Genomic DNA, 21,716 nt, shown 5'->3' on the forward strand with positions numbered 1-21,716 from the left:
ATTCTCCAGATGCGGGACAGGGCTCTGCCTTTGGAAACCCTTCCCACAGACATCAAGCACACCCTCATATGTGTAAGGGCAGAGCATAGGACTCACTGCTTCCATCAAGTCTTTCCTCACAACTAGGGTAGGAAAAATTGCTTGGTAATGTTTATTTTTACAAAAGCATTAAGGTCAGAACATTTCTAGAAAAAATAATGGAAACAGTAGAATTTCTGGCCAAAATACAATACTGACTTTTGAAATTATACCTAGAGACTCTGTTGATGGGTTTGCTGGAGACTGTACTATCAAAAGTGCCCTCAAGAGTCACTGCTGTTTTGACAGATAAAGTCAGATGGATTAAACCAGTTGTTCCCAGCTCGTGACTTTACAGGATTCCTCATGAGATCCCCTGATGTTCTGCAAAGTTGCAGGAACTTAAGGGGAAGCTCAAAGCATAATATTGTCCACACAGCAATAATGTTCCTGGACCAGCAAGAGGTGAAGATCAGCCCTCAAGAACCAATCATCTGAAGGTGTGCCTGTGCTCTACACTGCAATACAGGAACTTGAAGTCTACATTCTGTCTGCATCTCATCTGAGAGAGGCTGGAAGAACGAGCAGTGAGCTCACCTCTAGCATGATAAGGGATTATTACAGTGGTCCCCCAAAACAGCACTGCAGGGCTGTAGAGGGAGCAATAGACTTGTAAGCTGCGGCCCCTGGGAATGTTTGGGAGGAACCAAGGGGGAAAAAATGAATCCCAAGTGACAACACAGTCACATGAATCTCCTGCGTGCTGCTTTAGTCATCCCCAAGCAGTGTCACAACCAGACGGGTCCAGTGGTGAGAAAGCACACTTAAAATATAAGTGGCTTCATGGGCAGATGCAAAGGGGAATGAGAACAGACACTCTTTAGGGATGAGAGGCCACATCTTGAACCTATCTTTTAATTTTAATCCACCTCTTTCTCAGGCAAAAAGAGACGTTGATTCCATTGATGAAGGTTCATCCAAAGGAGGACAGAAAAAAATGAAGTTTCAGAAGTTTGTCCATGGTGGGTGGGGAGGAAAGTGAGGCCAACAGATTATGGCATTACAGTTGCAATCTTTTGCTTTTGGAATTTATTCTGATGATCACAGATGTGTCATTAGAGTAGGGTTTTTTTTGTTTTGTTTGTTTATTTGCTTTAAATTGTTACAGTAAATTATTAGATAAAAAGAAGAAGAAAAATGGGAAAGGAGCCAAGAATGCTTGTGCTGACAAGAACAAAAGGTATAGATGGAAAAATATGAAATATAATACACAAATGCAATACAAATTATATTACAGGCATTTCTATTGTATTAGTGAGAGACTTCCAGGATCTAGTAAGAAAGATTATGATACTTCTTATTTTTTTTTTTTTAATCCAGCTTCTACTTTTTAGTGCTTATGTGCTTACTTTTATTAAGCCATGCTAAATGATCCATTTTATACATCTTTACAATTTCTCTCAACATTTTCCTGGGTATCTGCCAAAGTGAAGATGTCTACTGTATTTTAAGAACATATCTGACTGCATCCCTGGGCAGGATGTAATACACATATGCTCATGTATTCATTCTCAAGTGTGAACTATTAAACAGCAGGACCATATTTTGCCATTCTTACCACTTAAGCTGCTGAATACTCCAAATGTAATCAATAGGATGACCCTTCATTAGTTAGCTGATGCTTATCATACAAGTGAAATATTTTTGTAGGTGTTCAAGTTGCATGTCCAATTGCAAAAAAACCTGCACAAGTCCAAATTCTGTGCTCAGGTGGTGACTATTTTCTCCTGCCCCTAGAAACAGTTTTACAGTCAGAATATAATTTCGCCTGTTATGTTTGGCCCAGTGGCTGGTTCATCAGAAAAAAAGCTGTAGCTGAAATAAGCAGCATCAAAAAAAAAAACATAATTTGTTTACCATCAGCACCACAGATACCACTGAATTTAAATATGAGAAAAAAACTGTTATTTACCTCATCTGCTACCACGCTGTAGATGGTTTACAAATTCTGACTGCCACAGACCAGCGGTCCAAACAGAAAAATGTGAACATGGGGAAATGTCAGCAAATCAGGGTGATTACCCATAGAAATGCAAGAACTGCCCACGCAAATCAGTGTCACAGGCAATGGATATGTTTTTGTGTTTATATGAATGTTCTGCGGGTGTAAGAGTGTGTGAAGTTGGAGATTTGGGAAATACACCCACTTGCCTCCTTCCAAGCCAGCCTGGGTCAACATAAAGCTATACTTTTGAACATTTCTCTCGAGTGTCTCACTCCAGGAAGTTCTTATATGTGTGTTTACATAGCATCTACTTACCCAGAATGAAATCTCCATCGCATTAAATCAATAGGTGTTTTGTTCTGAATTTATACAGGGCCAAGCTGTCATGCAAATGGCCAAAAGCGGCTCAGCTGCAAACTTGGACCCAGCTATGTACTACTGAATTTGTTTTGCAAGAAGTTGTGGAAAAGAAACTTGTTACTGCAGGAGCATGGCTGGCTCTGGCTTCTCCCTTTCCCTTTCCTTCCCAGCTCCCTGCAGCACAACCAAGTGCTTAACTAAGACCTGCACTTCACTCTTTGTTCCTCCCTACCCATTCTCCAAGGTTTTTTTCTTCCAGCTAACGTGTCAAATGCTGTGGTGAAGAACAGCAGAGTCACCTGCCTCTCCTGCCACAGCTCTGGGGACTCCTGGATCTAGAATGCTAGAAGAAGGCTGTGCCTGGGGTAGAATTTCAAGGAATTATTTTGGTGAAGTGTACATACATTCAACCTAAGGCAACACAAGAACTATATTAAGCAACCAAAATTACATAACTGAAATCAAGTGACTTTAATAGAGAGGCTTTCAACCTTAACTGGCACTAAAATTGAATTTTACCTTAAAACCAACCTTAACTGGCACTAAAATTGAATTTTACCTTAAAACCATTATGTGGGTGACAAGGACAGTCCCTGACACTCTTCTAGAAATTATCCCTGACAATATTCTTATTTCATAAGTCAAAGACATAAGCCTAAGCCTGCGAGCTGTGGACATGAAATATTTAACAAAATAGATGCAGTAGCTGGTTCTATATGTGGTGTAACCTACAGCTGTTAAAATAAAAGTGACTCAGGCCCTCAGCAGCTATTCCAGCAGACACATGTTAGTGACACACAGCAATGTTTTATGCATGCCCCTTGTCATCAAGTATGACAGGCATGCTACAGGACCTGTCCCTTGGACTGCAAAATGCCCACACAGGTAGCATGTTCTAAAGTCTCTTTTCCCTTGCTTTGCTGTGTTACAATGGCACCAACATTCAAATCCCTTTCCTTAGGAAAAAGGACATATCTTCTCTCTAGTGACCAATGACAGGACCCAAGGGAATGGCAGGAAGATGTGCCAGGGCAGGTTTAGGTTGGACATGAGGAAAAGGTTCTTCCCCCAGAGGGTGGTGGAGCACTGGAACAGGCTCCCCAGGGAGGTGTCACGGCCCCAAGCCTGACAGTGTTCAAGAAGAGACTGGACAACACCTTCAGACACACGGTGTGAACTGTGGGGTTGTCCTGTGCAGGGACAGGAGTTGGACTCGATGATCCTTGTGGGTCCCTTCCAACTCAGGACATTCCTTGATTCTACTATCTTCCTGCTGGCATAAACTAAAAATGCTAACACCCTGCACCCCAGAAGCATGCCACCGTCAATTCAAAAATCACATCTTTGCCTGAACACTGCTTTTTTTCCATTACTGTAGCAACTAACACCTGCAGTATTTGATCGGAAGCCCTCAGAAGAGTGATTCTCCATCGCATAAACAGGGATCACTCACATTTTCAAGGATTGCAAGAGTGGGACTCAGCTCACGAAAACAACCACAAATTTTCTTTTTTCTTTTTTTGTTGAGGGGGGCAGTTGTTTACATTTCAGTTTGACAAGAGTTTGTGTGCAGCCAGTTTCACTTCTGCACTGATGAGTGGTTTCACTTCCCAGTTCCATGTGTTGTCATGATGATACCATCCATTGCCTCCTCCAACCTTGCAGGGGCCTCTGTGCTAATTCCTTCCCTGACAACCCAATGGTGTGTGTAAAAGTTTGCCTGTGAGGCACCTGATGGTCCTTCTCTATTTAAGAAACTTGGATCTAAAATGCACTTCTGTTCAGAGAAAAACTGGCAGTTCAGTAGTAGCACATACCAGGTGTGGATACTAAATGGTCACGGCCATTTGTCAGGAAGGGAGCTGCAGCAGAAAGCAGATAGGGAAATAACTCTGAGCTTATGGGAAAGGATATAAATGTGCTAACTAAGGAGAAGAGGCATAGGGTCAAGAGATTTAGGAGTGGAGTGACAAGACAGAAGTCTCTGAAGACAGGGTGTCCTACAATAGTCAGCCTAGGGTGACACCCAGTAGTTAGCTGAGACATTAGTCACTTTCTCAACAATCCACAAACACACAAAACCACCAGGAATCCCCCTACATGTTGCCTAATTTCAGAAGAAAGACTATTTCAAGCTGTGGTGGGAATTTGGCTGGCAGGAACATTATTTGTACTTCAGCATCCTTAGGTTTACGTCCTACATAAATACCAGCTTTTAGGCTTTATAATGGAGGTGATATGTGCATGTGTGTGTGTGAGTGTGTGCACTAGAGTAACAAAAATGTTTGACAACATAGAAAAAAGTGGTTTTCCATCCTGTTCTGAAAGACAACCCATGTGACCTGTTTTAACTGAATTTTTGGGTTGGGATGCTTTCTTAGACAAAAAGCCTGCAGAAAGTTTGGAAAATGGATTATAGCATTAAAAGACTGGGATGGGGGGAAGACCTTTTAGTGGAAAAGCCAAGCAGCTTCTAACAAGTGGAGTTGCTGCAGTAACCACTATAAAATTCTTATGAACTTGGGTGGAGACGATAATTACAGCATAAGAAGAATGAGATGCTCTGGGGTGCCTAGCCTCTACAGCAGAGTGGCAGCACAAGATTACAGTTTGAGTCTTAAAATGCAATATTTATTGTTAAAATATTTTTAAGACTTGCAATGTACATACGCAATTTATACAAATGTACATTTTGAACAAAGACTTTGACAGGGTGAAACGATTTTTTCCCAAAGGTCACTCTAATGGATATCTCTGGTGCTCCAATGAGTGGGCCACTCCAAAAACTGAACCTCTGCTTTCAAGCCATGACCTACTACATTTCAGGGAATTTAGATTTTTTTTTTTTTCCTTATCGCAATATCGTTTTAGTTTTAAATGAAGTGCTTCTCCCTACCAGAGCCTGGGCTGTTTGTGAATAAGCATTCAGAAATGACTTAGCCTCCACAAAGTACATCCAGCTCTAGGGTGGAATGAAGAAATGATCATTCAGCAGACTGCTGTGTCACTGCTGAATGGTTCAGGGAAAGCGAAAAAGAGCAACAGGAGCACCAGTTGGAAAGGACAGTTCAAAACAAAATTAATTAAATGCAAAGCTACTACCTTCTCACAGAAAATGCCTTGAGATCTTTAAGCCTAATAGTAGTCCTTAACCCAGGTATAATTTCAAACCATTAATAAGCTTTTTGAGGTAGAAATTATCACCCCCACTTGATAAGTGATGAAAGAGAGATGAAAAGGTTGAGGCCCAGATTCACGAAAGGATTTAGTTGCCTGAAGTGGGATTGAGGTTTGATTTAAACGTTTAAGTCCAAAATTACACCCCGCACTCCTCCCACCCCCACCACCCAGGTGATGCCTAGCAGCAGATGCAGTGGATATCTGAGGGGGCTTCCCCTGCTGAACGGCTCTGTGCCCTCGAGGCCACAAGCTTAGCCTCTGTGAAGGAAAACCTCAGCATGGTCAGCCTGGTCCTGACACACAGCCTGAGCCCTCCTCTGCCCCTCTCCTGGGGCAGCTTGGTCTGGGACCTGCTGCTTGGGGCTCAGCTGCTGAGTCAGCCTCTCATGGTGGCCCCTTCTCCTGCTTTAAGCATGAGGGCACATCACCAGGGGAGTTCCCTGCTCTGTAGGGCGTGTCTCAGACATTCACTGCACACTCCACAGAAGTGCCTCCTGGCCAGATGGCTGTGGTGTGGTGGCAGAGTCCTCAAACCTGGTGGTTCCCTGGCTGGAGGCCCTTTGGGCGGAGAGGTCTTTCAGGCATAGGGGAGGCACACACCTGGCTCCTGGGGCTGGTGGCTGCAGTGTTTGAGGTGAGGGGAAGTGCCTCATTCCAGAGCCTTCTCCAAGGACTGCTTTTGTGTTTGAACCCATGATTTCTTCACCCCTCAAAACTCTGTTCTCATCCTTTGCCTAATTGTGAGAGTGGGAAAACCTTGGTGTAATGGGTGGTGTGGGTTTTAGCTGGTCGTATTCTGAGTCATCTCCATTTCATGGTGTATTTGCCTGTAAACCTAGACAAAGCCCCGTGAGCCCTGGATTTTGTCTCAGTCCCTCTCCCTTTTTCCAGTACTTGTTTCATTTGGAATCAGCCCCAACCTGGCTACCTGACCAGACAGATGCTGGCATACTTTAGTGCTCTGGTATGAAGCTGGAGCTGAGAACAAAAATGCTCCTTGCCCTGTGGAGAGATGAAGATGATGACCTCCCAGCACAGCTGAAGGAAGAGAGGTATAGAAAACAAGGAAGATGTGGGTTCACTGGAAGAGCAATGAACTGCTCTGAATATGAAAGGCATGGAACACTTTTATGACTTCCTCCTGCCATGTCCTGAAGCAGGTGAATGCCAGAAGACAACCTGGCAAGTCACTTCTTCAGTGGCTAGCTGAGCATAGGAGTGTGCACTGGGACTGTTTACTGTGAGTTTGTTTTCTTAGAGGCAGGACTCCTCCATGCTGTCATTACACTAATGCAATGCGCATTGATTTCAGAGCTCCAAAGAGGCCTGGGGTCACTCAATGGATATCCGTGCAGTCAGCGATGGGGGAGATAACACTGCCATTATGAACTTGGAACCTGCCAAGTTCCACCAGAGACAACCTTCAAATGTAGAGCAACCTCTGTGGCCACAGATATGGATGTGGCTTTGTTAGAGTTGTGGTGCATAAAGTCTAGCCTGTGGAAACTTTGTGCCCTTGCCAAAGTGTTTCCTTCAGTTCCTCCCTAAACTTCAGGGAACTGATGTGCATACACACTGCTACAAGCACCGCCCTGCTGAAGAGCCCTTATGGCATCAAGACTTCAAAGCAGCTGCTTCCCTCCTCCTCACCTTGGTCTCCTGAACCTCCTCCCTTTCCCCCATGTACTGCTCACTCCATCGCCTCACCACATCACAGGTAGCTCCCCGTCCTTGGAGAGAATGGTGGGAAAGGGTGAAAGAAATTAAGGATAGTCCCCAGCAGCACACTTTGAGGCCAAAACCTGCTCCTGTGATAAAAGCTCACACAGGAATCCCAACCTCTGCTGAGAGGCAGCAGCTCTCAAAGGTGTCAGGCAGGAAGAGCATCAGTAGAGGAAGGAGGAGACAGAGATTGATGCAGAACAGAAATGAAGGGAATAAGGTCATTTTGGAGAGGTTGAGAAAATTGTGTTAAAATAATATGATGGGAAAACCAGGAGAGAAGTAGGATGGGAGCAAAAGATGTGGAGAGTCACACAGCACTAAAAAAAAAGTCTTCTTTTACTGTTGCTAAAGGGTATTTAGAAGGGAACACAGACTGATTCACTGATGAGGGCTTATGCACATGACTATGCTGGAAAAGCCTCTCTTCACAGCAATTGTAAACCACTGACTTGCAGCATCCTCATTTCTGCTAATCCTGAGTGAGCTGACAAGAACTGCATGCCATAGGGTAGTCATCTGAAGTTCACTAGCCAGTCCTGAAGCCGGTGTCCTAGATCATCCCAGAATTATTTTATTTTTATTACAAAATAGCAGCTGTTATCTGAGTTGTAATGCAGGTACATACATATACAGGTACACACAAAATTAAATATTTTTTCACCAGAACTCAAGCAGCTTCTGAAGGAAAGCACACTAAAATAAAAAGCAAAATAAAAACAAAGACAAAAAAGGGCTGAAGAGCCAACAGGTCTCCTGAAACTATGTAACCTCTTCATCTAGAGAGGCACTTTGTTTTCCCTAAGCAGCATCCTGGTAAGGCAAATTCCTTTTATCATGGCAAGAAAAAAAAGCTCAGAGGACAGTGTCTGCCTCATCCTTGTCGTTAGCCTGAGTTTCAAAAATGTACAAGCAGAGCTCTGCAGAACCAAAAAATAGATTTATTGTTATTGGACTGAGGGCAGTGGTTCAGCACTTGGCATGGCCACTGTTTACAGCAGTAATGCTCCCGGAGACAGGAAGTTCTCCAAATCGCTCTGCCATTATTTTTCTCCTGTTGACACTTTCTGATCGAGATTTTTTTCACCCAGACGAAATTTTAAGTAACCCAGCAGAGAGTGTTTGGGAGCTGGCAAAACCATCCACAGTCATGCTCGGCCTCACAGACCACATGATGTTTTTCGAGTCAAACCCCCATGTGGAGCTGCATCATACATATTTTTTTTACACAATCAGCAATTCATGCAAAGCTGGCTGCACGTAGCGAGTGTGTGCTGAAGACGACTCGGGTGGCACTGGTGTAATGAGAAAGTCTTTTCCCCTTCCCTCCTCCTGCCACTATGTCCCTGTCAAAGGCCGGCACTGAGGCAGCCATCGTCTTGAAAGAGACAGGTTTGCTCATCAATCTAGCACCAACCCCAGCTATTTGGTTTTAAACTAAAGGAGGGAAGGTTCAGGCTAGATATGAGGAAGAGATTTTTTCCAATGAGGGAGGTGAAACACTGGCACAGGTTGGCCAGAGAGGTGGTAGATGCCCCATCCCTGGAGACATTCCAGGCCAGGCTGGACGGGGCTCTGAGCAACCTGATCTATTTGCAGATGTCCCTGCTCAGTGCATGGGGTTGGACTAGATGAGCTTTGAAGGTCCCTTCCAACCCAAACTATTCTACGATTCTATGATTTGACTTGAAATACACATCGCCTCCTCTGCACCTCTGCACACTGAATTCTTCCATGGCTACTCAGTTTCTACATAAATTCTGATTAAAATTAATGACCCTAAGTCCCTTAAAAATAAAATTACTGCTTCTGGCTTCTGTCTTTGAGAGCAAAATTCACCATTCAGACCAGACTGGAGGAAGAAGAGTCCTCTGCAAAATACGGACCCTCCATCACACACTCGGAGTGATGACCAGCAGCGTGGCCCCTTCCTTCAGCCGCCGCCCACAGGCAGCAGGACAGGCAGTGGCAGGACAGATATCAGCAGAATGGGCAGTGGCAGCCCCAGGTGAGCAGCGTGACAGATTTCCAGTTTTTCCACCCCAAGGGCCATGGCAGCCTTGCATGTACCGAGCACGGTGGCATGGCTGCAGGATGACTCAAAGGAGCTGCCTGTTTCTCTACAGCCAGACGCTCTCCCGCTGGCCATAGCATCCTGCTAGCGCCCCATCCTTATCAATCCCAAGTATAAATATGCAGTTGTTTTTATACTCTGTCAATTGGCCCTTTTTTTGAGTTTTGATTGCTGTTGGATTTCTTCTATTTTCGTCCTGTCTGGCAAGCGTGGTTCATTGTTACTCCAGTATCTGATACTGTGTCACCCTGAAGCATTCCAATGGTTTGGACCAAGACCCAGCCGGCTGCTTACTACTGATTTTACGATCCTGTTGAATAGCATCCTCCTCTGTTTTGCACATACTTTTATAATTTTGAATGTGTTCAAGTAAAAATAAAACGATTTTTAACAAAGTGCTTAAATAAAGCAACCACATGCTGAAGCTGCACAGAAGGAGCAAAATTCCGAATTCAGAAGACAAATAAAAATAATTGGACTCAGAATCCAGGCTAATAATTTCTGGGCTTTGAGTATTTTTGAGATTCCAGCTCAAACTGAGTTTTCTTCTCCAAAATTATATCCCGAAGGAAGAGTCCTGATTGCAGAAACTTCTGATTATGCTTCGTAATACCTCCCTCTCCTGTTCTCCTGCCAGCTACTCCTGTGAAAAGGAGTACTTCTTTGGCTCTGTGAAAATCGAAAACTATTGCAAAGTTTATTCACGCATCTAATCCCAATAGTTGGTAGGAAACATATACATAGGCTTGATTTTTAGTCCTTTCTAAGATGCAGTTTCCAAACAGACCTTGCTGGAAAGCTATCACGAAGCTCCAGCTCCAGATCTCGGCTTTAGATTGAGATCTTCTGCAGCAAGCCAAGACACTTCCCTATGAGCTACTATTATGACAACCTATTAATACTTTTTTCACCTTGAAAACATGTTTGTTTGTTGTTTTTTATTTTATTTTATTTTATTTATTTATTTTTTTAATGTTACATTCTACAAAGAAGATAGTTACTGGGATTAATGATTCCATGAGGAAAATATGTAATGCTTACCGAGCCGCAAAAGTTTCCCTCTCCAAAATAACTATTTATTTTTAATTTTATCCAATGAGCTTCTATGGTGTCAGGCTTTTTGCATCAGATTTATTTCATCATAGTAACCTAAACTGGTTCATTACACATTAAGAAAACAGAGTACTTTGCAGTAGTAACATTTTGAAGTTTGAAGTGTTTTTGAACGGAAGGAGGAAAATAAAGATTAATTTTTTTTAACCAAGTAATCAGGCAAAGGGGGCTGAGATTGGCTGAAGATTTAAAGTACATTTTTCTTTCAGAAATTACTTACTCGGGCTTACAAGCCAGATAGGCAGGTTTTCCCAGTAGCATTCTCAAACTAGGGTGAGGAATAGTAACTCTGGAGACCAGCCAATTCCAATGTAAATCTGTTTTGTTCACAAAAGTGAGCCAAATTGCTTTTATACAACATCTCGATGTTTCAGGTGACCTGCAATATTCTCAGTTCCCATTCTGGGTGTCAAGAAAATTAAGTGGGTGTTTTTTTGTTTTGTTTTGGTTTGTTTTTTTTTATACTGAACAACAGATACAGACAGAGCAAAGGGGGCAAGCACTTGCTGTTAGATATGAAACGAACACTGTAATGCAGTTCAGTTCTTCAAGCTTTGGCCAATATTTGGTTGGTGTGTCTGCTCTGACAGACAGGTGGGATCAGACCCCCAAACAGAGGGAACTGCCATAACTCTCTGACAGTCAGCGCCGAGCTGCTTATTCACTGAGATGAAAATGTGGACAATAGCCTTATGTTTGAAACAGCCATCAGACTGTCTTGCCAGATTTCATTTAAAGCCCACAGCAGAAAATTTAAACTATTTATTAAGAATGCCAAGTATGACAATTTCATACTCTCTTAGAAGGGAGAGAGCAGCAGCTTACTATCGGTTCAGCAAGGCATTTTATGGGGACGGTTACCCCTGGGTGACAACCAATGCACTGGAAACTGTCACCGGTCAAAGCCATTCTTTATACGCCAGCAGGGATTTTAAATCACCTGAGGTACACAAAGAGCGTCCACCCTGACCATAACCGACGTGAACTTTCAATCCCTATTCACATAATACTCCTGGCATCACATTATCACTGGTGGCAACTGAGCTTATTCAAACTCAAATATTAAATAGCAAACAAAGTTTCAGTTAATTTTCCTCCAGCGAAGTATCAAAGGAAGCAATGCCCTTTGAAGCAGCTACCTTATGCTTTAGGCTTTATACAAATTCAACAGAACAGCACCTCAGAAATCCCATACCAAATGCAAACAATCCCCACCTTTGGAAAACAATCCCCTGTTCAAGGAGTAAACAAAAGCATACATTAGTCACTCGCTCCAGAGATGGGCAGCCGACGGAGGTGATGAGATTTAACCTCAAAGACTGACTAATTACATGCAGCATTCCCACATCACTCCATTGCTTAAGGAATCCCGAGCACCCGAATGTCACACAACATACAAGCTTTCTGTCTGTGCACGAGTGATCAGCCACTAGCACTTTCTTATGGCAAAGCAGCTCAGCGACGCTCCCCGCCAAGATTTTCTGTATGAATAGGGACTGTTCTCTCTCAGCTGTGGGATTTTGACCTTGAAGCTCACACAGTTCACTGTTATGATTTCCAGCTTCACTACCATGGCCAGGAACTGAACTACAGGTTTGTTTTTATTAGCTTCTCCGCCACTTTGCCAGCTATTCATTTGAATCTTCTAAACAGTCATCTCTGAATCATAATGCAAATTCCATTTACTGAAAAGGTGGAACCTTTAATATAACAAATGAACATGTTTAATGACTGATACTTTTAGACATTACAGCATCTCTTATGTTTTCAGTAAATGGATATAATTTTCTCTGCATTACCCTATTATTATTCTTTGCTAGCATTACGAAGCTACATTCTCAGCTGCGGGTGTTTTCCACCAAGTGCATTTTAAAGACAGCCCAAACAACATGATCTAAAAGACATCTCTCTCTGTGTCCCCAGCTAAAAATGCTGCAGGATACAGAGGAATTGGGTTGGTATTTTATTCTTCAAATGTATTTACTGCTTACATCTGTGTTTCAACAGGGCTGTGTTCTTCCACAATTGCTGACTTTATTTATATTGGAAGAATATCTACAGATGCATTTCACTTCAAAGGCAAATAAAGGCTGTTGTGTATAATCAGGATAACTTCCTCAGTCTGAAGCCTGACCCGTCTCCCTTTTGGAGTAAAACATTTTGAGAGTAAGCAAGCAGAAGTGTGTCACCCTCGTAACTCTCCTGAAGCATGCTCAGAACTCTGTTCATGTTCGTAAGGGCCACGAATGCAACTACACATCAGGAGATGTCTCAGGTGCTCACATGGGGAAAGAGGGAGGTGAAAATGGTGAGCAGGAATCAGCAAGTCCCAAATGCTTAACCTGGCTTAGAGAGACCATCAACGCACGTGTTGCTGAAAAAGGTAGTATATGGAAAGCTACTGAAGTGCAGTAGACACTATAATTTTGATCTGTGAGAGCTACATCACTGAATTGTCCCTAAATAACACTGCTGTGTTTGGAACACTATAATGTTACTTTTTGATTTTACTTAAAGATATGAATGAAACCAAAGAAAAATATGTACATAAATAAGATCTGAAGTCACATGGAAGATGCGACAGTTTCTCATTCTTGACCTTAAAAGAGAGACAGGCTGATCTTTTCACTGAGCTTTTTCCTGAGCAACAGATCTGCAGCTTCTTCTGTGGGTTTGACTGACACCCCCCTGACACATGCAGAGGACTCCTCTCACAGCAATAAGGGCAGTAATGCAAGAGGAACGCTTAAAATAATGTTGTAATAGAAAGGTAAACATGATTGCCTGGAATTTTATGCGGTTTAAGATCATAGAATGGGGCCAAAGAGCGAAGGTGTGAAGGGTCCCTTCTTGTTGATTTTACGGGCTTTTGGATCAAGCTTTGTGCACCTGCCCACTCACATGCGACATGAGCCACATGTGTCAGATACTATTTGCAGCTTCCTAACAACATTTTTATATAGTTCTAGTCTAAGTCAGCTTTGATTCTTATTTGTTACTCACACTCATGAGGCCCTTTTATCTGCTATGTGCTAGTAATTACAGAGGTACAGCAAGTTGGATATTAAGCCCATCTCTTCTGTTCTATCACACACACCTTGCAGGAGTATATTAACTAACAGGACTACTATGTATTGTTCTGTATCTATTTCAGAGAAAGAAAGGTCAGAAAAAGTGCCCTATGCCTTCACCAGGTCATGACGAAGCCAGGAAATATTTAGATCTTTGTTGGAATTACCTGTAATTTTCGGTTGACTCACTCTGTTACAGTGACCAGATTTTGCAGAGAATGCCTGGGAGCCACAAGATGGTTGTGAGCTTTTACACAAGCTGAAAATTCTCATTTTAACTTGAAAATATGAGATTTAAATGTGGCTAATAATGTGCTGTTCTAAATTTAACAGAATGGCTTCTAGAGTCAAAATGCAACTTGCTGTCTATGTGATTTTTTTTTTTCAAATTAGATTTCACTGTTTAAAAATTGAAGTGACATAGATGACAGGCTACAATAAAGCAAAAAAACCCATATAGCTAATTCTGTGCCTTTGGAATTGGCCTGTGCCAGATCTTGCAACATTCCCTGCCACAGAAAACTCAATAGACGTCGTCTTTAAATTCCCTCTATGTAACCAGAACTTTACATAACTGGTGAATGTGACCAAAGTGTAGCTGAGCGCAAACACATACCTCTTCCACTTCTACCCACAAATCGGAGGTCGTTGAACCTTGCTACTTGGTTTTTCATGGCAGCTGTGGCATTCCTGAGTTCTGCGGAGTAGTTTTCGTCGTTTCCAGCCATCACTGTTACCAGTGTCCCATCGGGCACGTCTCCCAAGGCCACCACCTAGGAAACCAAGGAGCAGAAGCTTCAGCTTCATTATGTGACACTTAATTTGGGGTGCAGAAGATCAAAAAGTAACATGATAAAATAGGGAAAAGCAGCAACAGCAAAAATCTATGTAGACTAGAAGCTGCTGGGGAAAAACAGGAGTTGCTTCCATTCCTAGTTTGCAGAGATACAGAAAAGTTTCTACATTAATGCACCGCTAAAATACACAGCATATCATGTATTGCCAATAAATTCAAGTAACAGGAATCAGTTCGGGTCTGATTTACACCAGTAGCATTCCTTTTATGCTACAATAAAGTAAGCGTAATAATGGAAATGTAAAGTCAAGAAAAAACAAAACCAAGCCAATTGTCTCATGGATGCAGAGGGTCAGAGTCTACACAGCTGCACCAGTTCCCTATCTTTTCCTCCCACTGCTCCAAATAGAGCTGCCCCAGCATAAATTCATAATGAATCCATCAAAAACAAGCCTCAATCAAATGTTTAATCACAACTTCCTGAACAATTTCCTTTTTTTCAATTTAGAAGCATGAAAGAAAATCATTGACTTAAGACCTCACCCGCAACCTGATGGATGAAAAACATGATCTGAACTAATGAAATCTACAATCGCTCAGCCAAAGGCTTCCACCTCGTCTGAAATGTTTGCGCTGTAGCTCCTTGGTGCCAGCATCTATCAAAGAAATATTTAGGAACACAGGGTTCACTGCATTTCTGATGCGATTGCATCTGCAATGTTCATAGTGGTTAAATTATGAAAAAATTAATTTTATCTTCTTGAGCAAGACCAAATTCTCAAAACAATTTTACCCTGTTTAATTGAATGGATGTCTGATGCGTCTCTAGATTTACTCTGGTAAAAGTACGAGCTTGAATTAGGTCCTCTATCATACCTGTTTTAGATCACGTTGGTTTCCCCCCAATTAAGTCCACAGTAGCAACTTCAGGACTACAACTAAGAAAACCAAACCAACATAGAAACAAAAAAACCAACAGAGACAGAAAAAAAAAAAAAAGAAGCTAGTTTTTGTTTCCTCTTTTACACATTCTAAAAGGAAGTAGTCCTGCATCATGTCCTCTGAGCTGCAGCTCGATATTTTTCCTTCCTCTTAATGTTTTCTAGCTTATGTCCATGCAGTTATAATTGGCTCAAACTTGTCACGGCCCAGTCTTATTTCTATTAATTTCTAATCACACTGGTCTTTCCAAACAGGATCCCCAGCTCTTTTACTTGATTGGTCTCTCATGCTTATTCCCTGGCCATAGCTACCTCCCATAATAAGAGAGAGGTCTCCAGTCGCAGGTATCTCACTAGCCTTTCCTTCTACAGGAGGCTGCATTTCTCACTTCAGTGCTTTCCCATTTGTTAACAATAACCCTTGTTTTTCACTTCCACATGCAAAATTAAAATCACTGTATCAAAATTCCCTCATTACGTATCTATTTCAACTTCCTCTTTCCTATTCCTCTGCGGCCCAGGCTTTTGGTTTTTTGTTCTCCTCTGTGTGCCATAATGCATTTCTGTGGCCTGTGCTATGCCCAGCATTGCGCTTTTCATATTTCTCTGGTCTTGGCATAAAATAGACCTGCTCAAAACATTGAAGCTAGTGAGTTTTCTCCTCGCACAGCACTGTGTCACAAGGCACGCTGGCTCACAAGATCAGCAACTGCAAACCCAACGCAATCACCCAGTTCTTAAAAAGTTACCGTAAAACCTTAATGCATGCATATATATTAAAGACACAAGAAAGGGAAAGGGGAAAATCAGGGCATTACCCTCAGCTCCCTGTGATGCAAATGTTTGCATGCCTGTTTAAGGAAATATATGTTAGCATTTTGACGAATGAAAAACCTTCAGGGTTGGTTGTCTCTTATGAAACAAATATTTTAAATCCCTGTTTTCAAATTACACTGAAGACAACTTCAGCTATAAGACATACGAAGCAAATATTAGAAACGAGTATAAAAATTACACAGGCCAGAAAATAAACTAGAGTTAAAAGTCACAGACAATAGAAACAGAAACACAAACATTTACATTAGAAAAAAGACTAAACAGATAAGTTGGGACTTGCTGACTGGAGTTATCTAGTACTTTGTTGTACTCTTTAGCTCTTAAAAAAATGTAGAGAAGCAAAAAGCATATCGGGGTTGCAGTGCTGTCGGATATCTAAATTACCTACTTCTGTCACATCAATCAAACAAAATTGGGCTTTTAAATTAAGACTTACATTCTTATTGAACAGCATTTTGACAATGAATCTACATAACATCTTTTTAGAGTTATCATGTATCATTTTCTAAGTTTCTCAGAATCATTATTTTAGAAAAAAATGAAATTATTATTTTGGTTTCAAATAATATCCTGACCTTCAATATTAAACATGAGTGAATTTTTCTAAGGAAGTGTGAAAAAGATTCTCTGTCTCTCTATTGATGCAATGGTTGTTAGCAAATACTTGATAAAACTCGGCGCTTTTTTTTTTGTCAGATGCAAATAAGATATTGTCAGCATAGGAATGATCTGAATTTTCTAGTTCTTGTTCCAAATGATCTTTAAAATTACGACTTTTAAAAACGCCTTTGAGAATATTCAATATTTAGGATGAAACTAATGGGATTGTTTTATACGTGGCAAACTATTTCAGGACTTATTTCTCGGCGGTCCACAGCGGGAGCTCTGAGAGGGAGACGACAAGCGCCGAGCGCCTCTGCAAAGCAGGTGCCTCCCAGCACAACATTGCGGGAGCTTATAAGGAAACCCCCTCCGGTGTTTCTTGTTTGGGTTTTTTTTCTGGTTGTTGTGGTGTTTGGTTTTTTTTTGGGGGGGTGGGGGGGGTGTCTTGGGTGGTTTTTTTTTTTTTTTTTGGTTGCCTATTTCTAGGTTAAACGATCCCAGTCTTACAAACCCTTGCTTTGGTCTGTTTGGAGAACCTGACCCTTTACTCTGTTTGCAGAAGTTGGGAGCGGGCTTCCTAGGTATAACGGAGGGTTTCATTAACTGAGGGGGCGGACTGAATGAGAAATGAGAGCGGCGTTGGATATCTCCCGAAACCAGCCCCCGGAGATTGTTTTCCGCGGGCAATTTTCACATAACCAGGGCAGACGCCTGCTGCCAGAAGCCCCCCTGCCCGAGAAAGCGAGGGGGAGCGGGGCAACGGTCGTTGCCGGACCCCGCGGCTACCGCTGTCTGGACACGGGGGCGAGCCGAGGCGAGTGGCGGCACCGCTTTCAGCCAGCGGCTTGGACGGCCGGGCAGGAGCGGGAAGAACCTCCTCTTGTCCCCCCTTCCCCGCCGGGAGATGCCCGGGGCTGGGAGCGCGGCCCGGGCACGGCCACGCGTGGCACGGCGGGAAACCGCCGCGGTGGCCTCCGGCTGCAGGGGACCCCCGGGAGGAACACCGGCCACGTCTGGGGACTTCGCTTATCTCCCTTCCCGGCGGGGCGGAGCGGGTTTTCACGCCTGTTCCACGCGGTAACTCAGCTTTCCAGGAGGAGAACTTCCCGAGTAATTAGCAGCAGTTGCCTGGTGCGTGGGTGACAGTATAATAATTAATCTAAATGTATGAATTTAGGAACAGACGCTGCCGTTTAGCCCCCTCCTTTCCCCAGACTCATACATTGGTAAAACAAGAAGACTCTCCTGACGTAATAAAACTTTTCACTAAAGCCGCGTCCTCAGCAGGATTTCCCAAAGCTTTGGGAGCTGAACTGATGCCCTTCTCCCTCGTTTCTCCTTCCCCAAAAAAACATCGGAAAGACTCTGGTTCGGTCGCCTTCAAAAAAGTTGTACTGAGGCGGTCGGTGTTTAGTAGTGACCACAAAAGAAAGCACGAACTTTACAAATCCCGATCCTAAATCTAACCCCGGGGCTCCTAGGGACCTGACTGTCTCTGCGGTTCCTGCCTCAGAGGAAAGGATAATGACAATAATTACCTTTTCCTCTCCTTGCTCGAAAAAGTGTCTACATCAGTAGCAAGAAAACAAGTGCATTCAAGAAGTTAGCGATAGACCCGAGTCGAAAAAGGGCTTGACCAAGAGCGGGATTAATTTTACTAGAACCCGAGTAACGGGAAAGCAGGCCGGGTGGAGGAAAGGGCAGCAATTTTTCCCCCGGGACGGGGATCACCTCTTGTCAGGGCCCCAGCCCCGATCCCGCACCGCAGAACCGCCCCGCAGGACCGGCGGCGGCCCGGGGCCGGGGGGAACTGGATTATGCCTCCCCCAATGTCTTCTGCCGCGGTTTTACTTGAACTATCAAGTAAAGATTTAGTAAGGGGCTCTGGAAACAGATGCTCAAGCGGCTGCAGCGTCTACTCAGGGTAGGCCACAACATTTACTATTAATTAAAAAAAAAAAAAAAAAGAAAAAGAAAAGAAAGCGGTATTTTTTTCCCGAAGAGCCCCGGGGCAGCCTGGCGGGGTGAAGCCAGTCACCTCCGGAGCGGGGTCGGCTAATGCCACCGGGCGCTCGCTCCGGGCACGTCCCTGGCAACGGGTCGTTGACTCCGGTGGGTGGCAGCCCTAGCAGGGCGCTTCGCCGCGGGGCTGCCTGCAGAGGGACCCGCCGCCGTTGTGGGCGGCTTCTGGGGGAGCCCGGAGCTCCCTCAGTTACGGGACGCCTGCATCATCCGTCTGCAACGGGCTGCGCCAGCATCTGGTCCCCATGGCAGACAAACTCCTTTTTTAGATTTTTTTTTTTTTTGTCTTTTTACCTTGAGCAGAGGCGCCCCTCGCCAGCAGAGTTATGAACGGGCCGAAGAGGGAGACAGCGGCAGGAAGGAGCCCGCCCAGCCCATCGCATGCCCCAGCTGCCACCGCTCGCTGCTGCCCGGTGCCCGGCCGAAAGCCGCCCCGCGACCGCTCTCCCCACGCCTTCCCACGCTGTCGCGAATGTCAGCGACCGCGGAAGGAAGGATGAAAGGAGGCGCGACAGTCGGCTGTGACCTACTGCCGGCCCCGACGTGGCCTCCCCGCCGGGGCAAGGCGTCCCGGCCTGCCAGGTGTCGGTCCAGGTGCGGGTCCGAGCCCAGGGGTCGACGCCCTGTGTTCCCCCAGCTGCCGGGCGCGCATCCTGCCCCGTCCTCCCCCGCCTTGCCCTTCCCGCCGCCCACGTCCCCAAGAAGCGCGATTTTCGGGAGCGGGCAGACGTACCTTGAAGGCGATGGGCAGCGTCTTGTTGCAGCGCCAGTGGGTGGGCAGCACGGAGCAGAGGAAGTTGGGGCTGTCGGTGCGCACCAGCTCCCCGGGGTGATCCGCCAGGACCTCCACCATGCTGCGGTCGGCGCTGCGCAGCTTCCCCGGCAAGGCGCCGCTGTGCTCGGCGCCGGGCAGCGGCAGCGGCTCGGTCATCTTCCCCGGGCTCAGCGTGGTGGAGGGCGGCGTGAAGCGGCGGCTGGTGCTGGTATCTACGGGGATACGCATCACAACAAGCCTTTTGAGTGAAAGACCTCCACAGAGTTTTTACAAAACAGCGAAACGAGCGTAACTCTTCAGCGATCTGCTCTCTGGGGACCAACATAAACGGATACAGGCTGAGGACCAGGGAGAAACTTGTTTCTACGCCAGTCCCCAAAGTTAATTTTTTGCTGAAGGCGGCTGATATAGCGAGCACGCCGAGACTTAACTCTTGGCGTCCTGGCGCTGCGGAACAGATCACTTTAATCCGATAAGCGAAAAGGTCGTCCGTGCGGGGCTTTACCGCGACGCCTGTGCATCTAGTCCGCAGCCGTGACACAAAAAGTTACCGGAGGGAAAACTTCCAAACTCCCAAGCAACGTGGAAAAAATTACGCAAGTCTAACACAAGACGCGGTCAGAAACACATGCAAAGCCTGGGCTTCCCAGAGAGTTAGTTGTCTATCAGTTTCTTCCAGGTGATTGCTCTACAGTCCCAAGAGAAAACAAATACATCAGCGTCTTCCGTAGGTAAAAATCGCTCTTTAAGAGAGGGAAATTCGGGGCCAGTCTTCAGAGAAGGCAGTACGCGAGCTAGACTGATCAAAGGTCATCTGGCTACAACTGTATATGTATTCACGTACACGCACACACACACACATATACTGTACTTCATAAAATATTTACAATATAATCTGTAGAGAATTTAAACACAACAGGAATCCATTAATGTTCTAGGCAAGATTATTTTTAAGCAGCCTTGAAAATCGGTTTCAGTAGTTTGGTTCGCATTGCTCAAAGAGTAATCATGTCATGACCTTTCAATCACTCTTGCGCAAAAATAAAAAAGAAAGGAAGCTCAGTGCATGGCATTCAAGCTTTAAATCTCTGTCTTTTTACTTGTCTTTGGCATAACGTCTTTCATAATTTTAAAGAAAGGTCGCAGCCGATCGCAGGCTCTGAGGCTAAAAGGTCCACAGCTGAAAACTTGGGTTTGGGGATGTTGGTTAAATTGTGGGTTGTCTCTGTGGTTTTGTGTGTGCAACAGCGCTCTCTCTCTCTCTCACTCACGTCCTCTTCAGCAGTCAAACCAACAGTCTGCAACAACTTCGGCAGTCATTGCCAATTTTTTTTTTTTTTTTCGGTATCTGAGGCAGTCTTCCTCTAATTCGGCCACAGGAACCGGCTGCTTAGCAATATTTTAACCGCAGCAGGTGGAAGCCTGCTTTCGGAAACATGGCTTTTCTCTCGGCCGCCTCCAGCCAGCGGGATGGATAGAGCCAGCCTGCGCGGAGAGTCCCCACGCACACGCACACACTAAAAGCCAAAAGCAACCAACCAGCAACAATTTAAAAAATACGTGAAAAAAAAAAAAAAGCCACTACTTTTTGAACGAGTGAAAGCTTTCCTTCCGCAAAAGAAGAGGTGGCGGCGGGCGGGGGAGTGGAACCGCTGACCCCCACACAGAGAGACGGAAAGAACCGGGGAAGACCAAACCCCTGAAGTTGCCAGCCAGGGTTAGAAGTGACAGCCTCGGGCCCAGACGGCCGCTCAGAGAAAGCCCATTTCCACGGCGGAGACCTCTCGGATCTTCACGTGAGCTGGGAGAAACTCAAGCTTCCTGGCGGCCGGCCGCCCACAGCACCGGGGCTCCGCCGGGCAAGGCCGGGCCGGGCCAAGCCGAGCAGAGCCGGGCCGTGTCCTGGTGTTCCGCGCTCCGCCGCGCTGGGTTGGAGTCCGCGGCGCCCGCCCGGCGCCCCGCGCCCGCCGCCGCTGCCGCCGCCGGGATGAATGGAGGTGGCCGGGAGCGAGTTGGCTGCGGCGGGCGGAGTGCGGAGGAATGTCATTCCCCCGGCTGCTTTGCATACGGGGAGGGCGCCGGCCAATCACAGCCCTTTCCGGGAGCAGCCAGGGCGCGGCCGCGGGCCAGGGGCTCCTGGAATTGGCGCGCCCGCCGCCGCTACTGTGGGGCGCGGGGGGTGAGCGACGGGTCGGCGGG

The 21,716-nt window shown here is 45.2% G+C and overlaps 1 protein-coding gene across 5 annotated transcripts in view; it reads right to left on the reverse strand.

Moving 5' to 3' along the window:
- RUNX1 (RUNX family transcription factor 1) overlaps positions 1 to 21,716 on the reverse strand; it is a 178,782-nt gene that overhangs the window by 58,025 nt on the left and 99,041 nt on the right. For 4 of the 5 annotated variants that reach the window (XM_065067336.1, XM_021299759.2, XM_065067311.1 and 1 more), the window contains exons 3-4: positions 19,476 to 19,729; positions 14,160 to 14,316 (exon numbers count right to left, since the gene is read on the reverse strand). In XM_065067336.1, the coding sequence (XP_064923408.1) occupies positions 14,160 to 14,316; positions 19,476 to 19,729 (411 nt within the window). Of the gene's footprint in view, positions 1 to 14,159; positions 14,317 to 19,475; positions 21,526 to 21,716 lie in introns of those variants that run through there. The other variant, XM_065067330.1, reaches the window with a different exon arrangement.

Source organism: Columba livia, chromosome 1, assembly GCF_036013475.1.
Source record: "Columba livia isolate bColLiv1 breed racing homer chromosome 1, bColLiv1.pat.W.v2, whole genome shotgun sequence".
NCBI lineage: Eukaryota > Metazoa > Chordata > Aves > Columbiformes > Columbidae > Columba > Columba livia.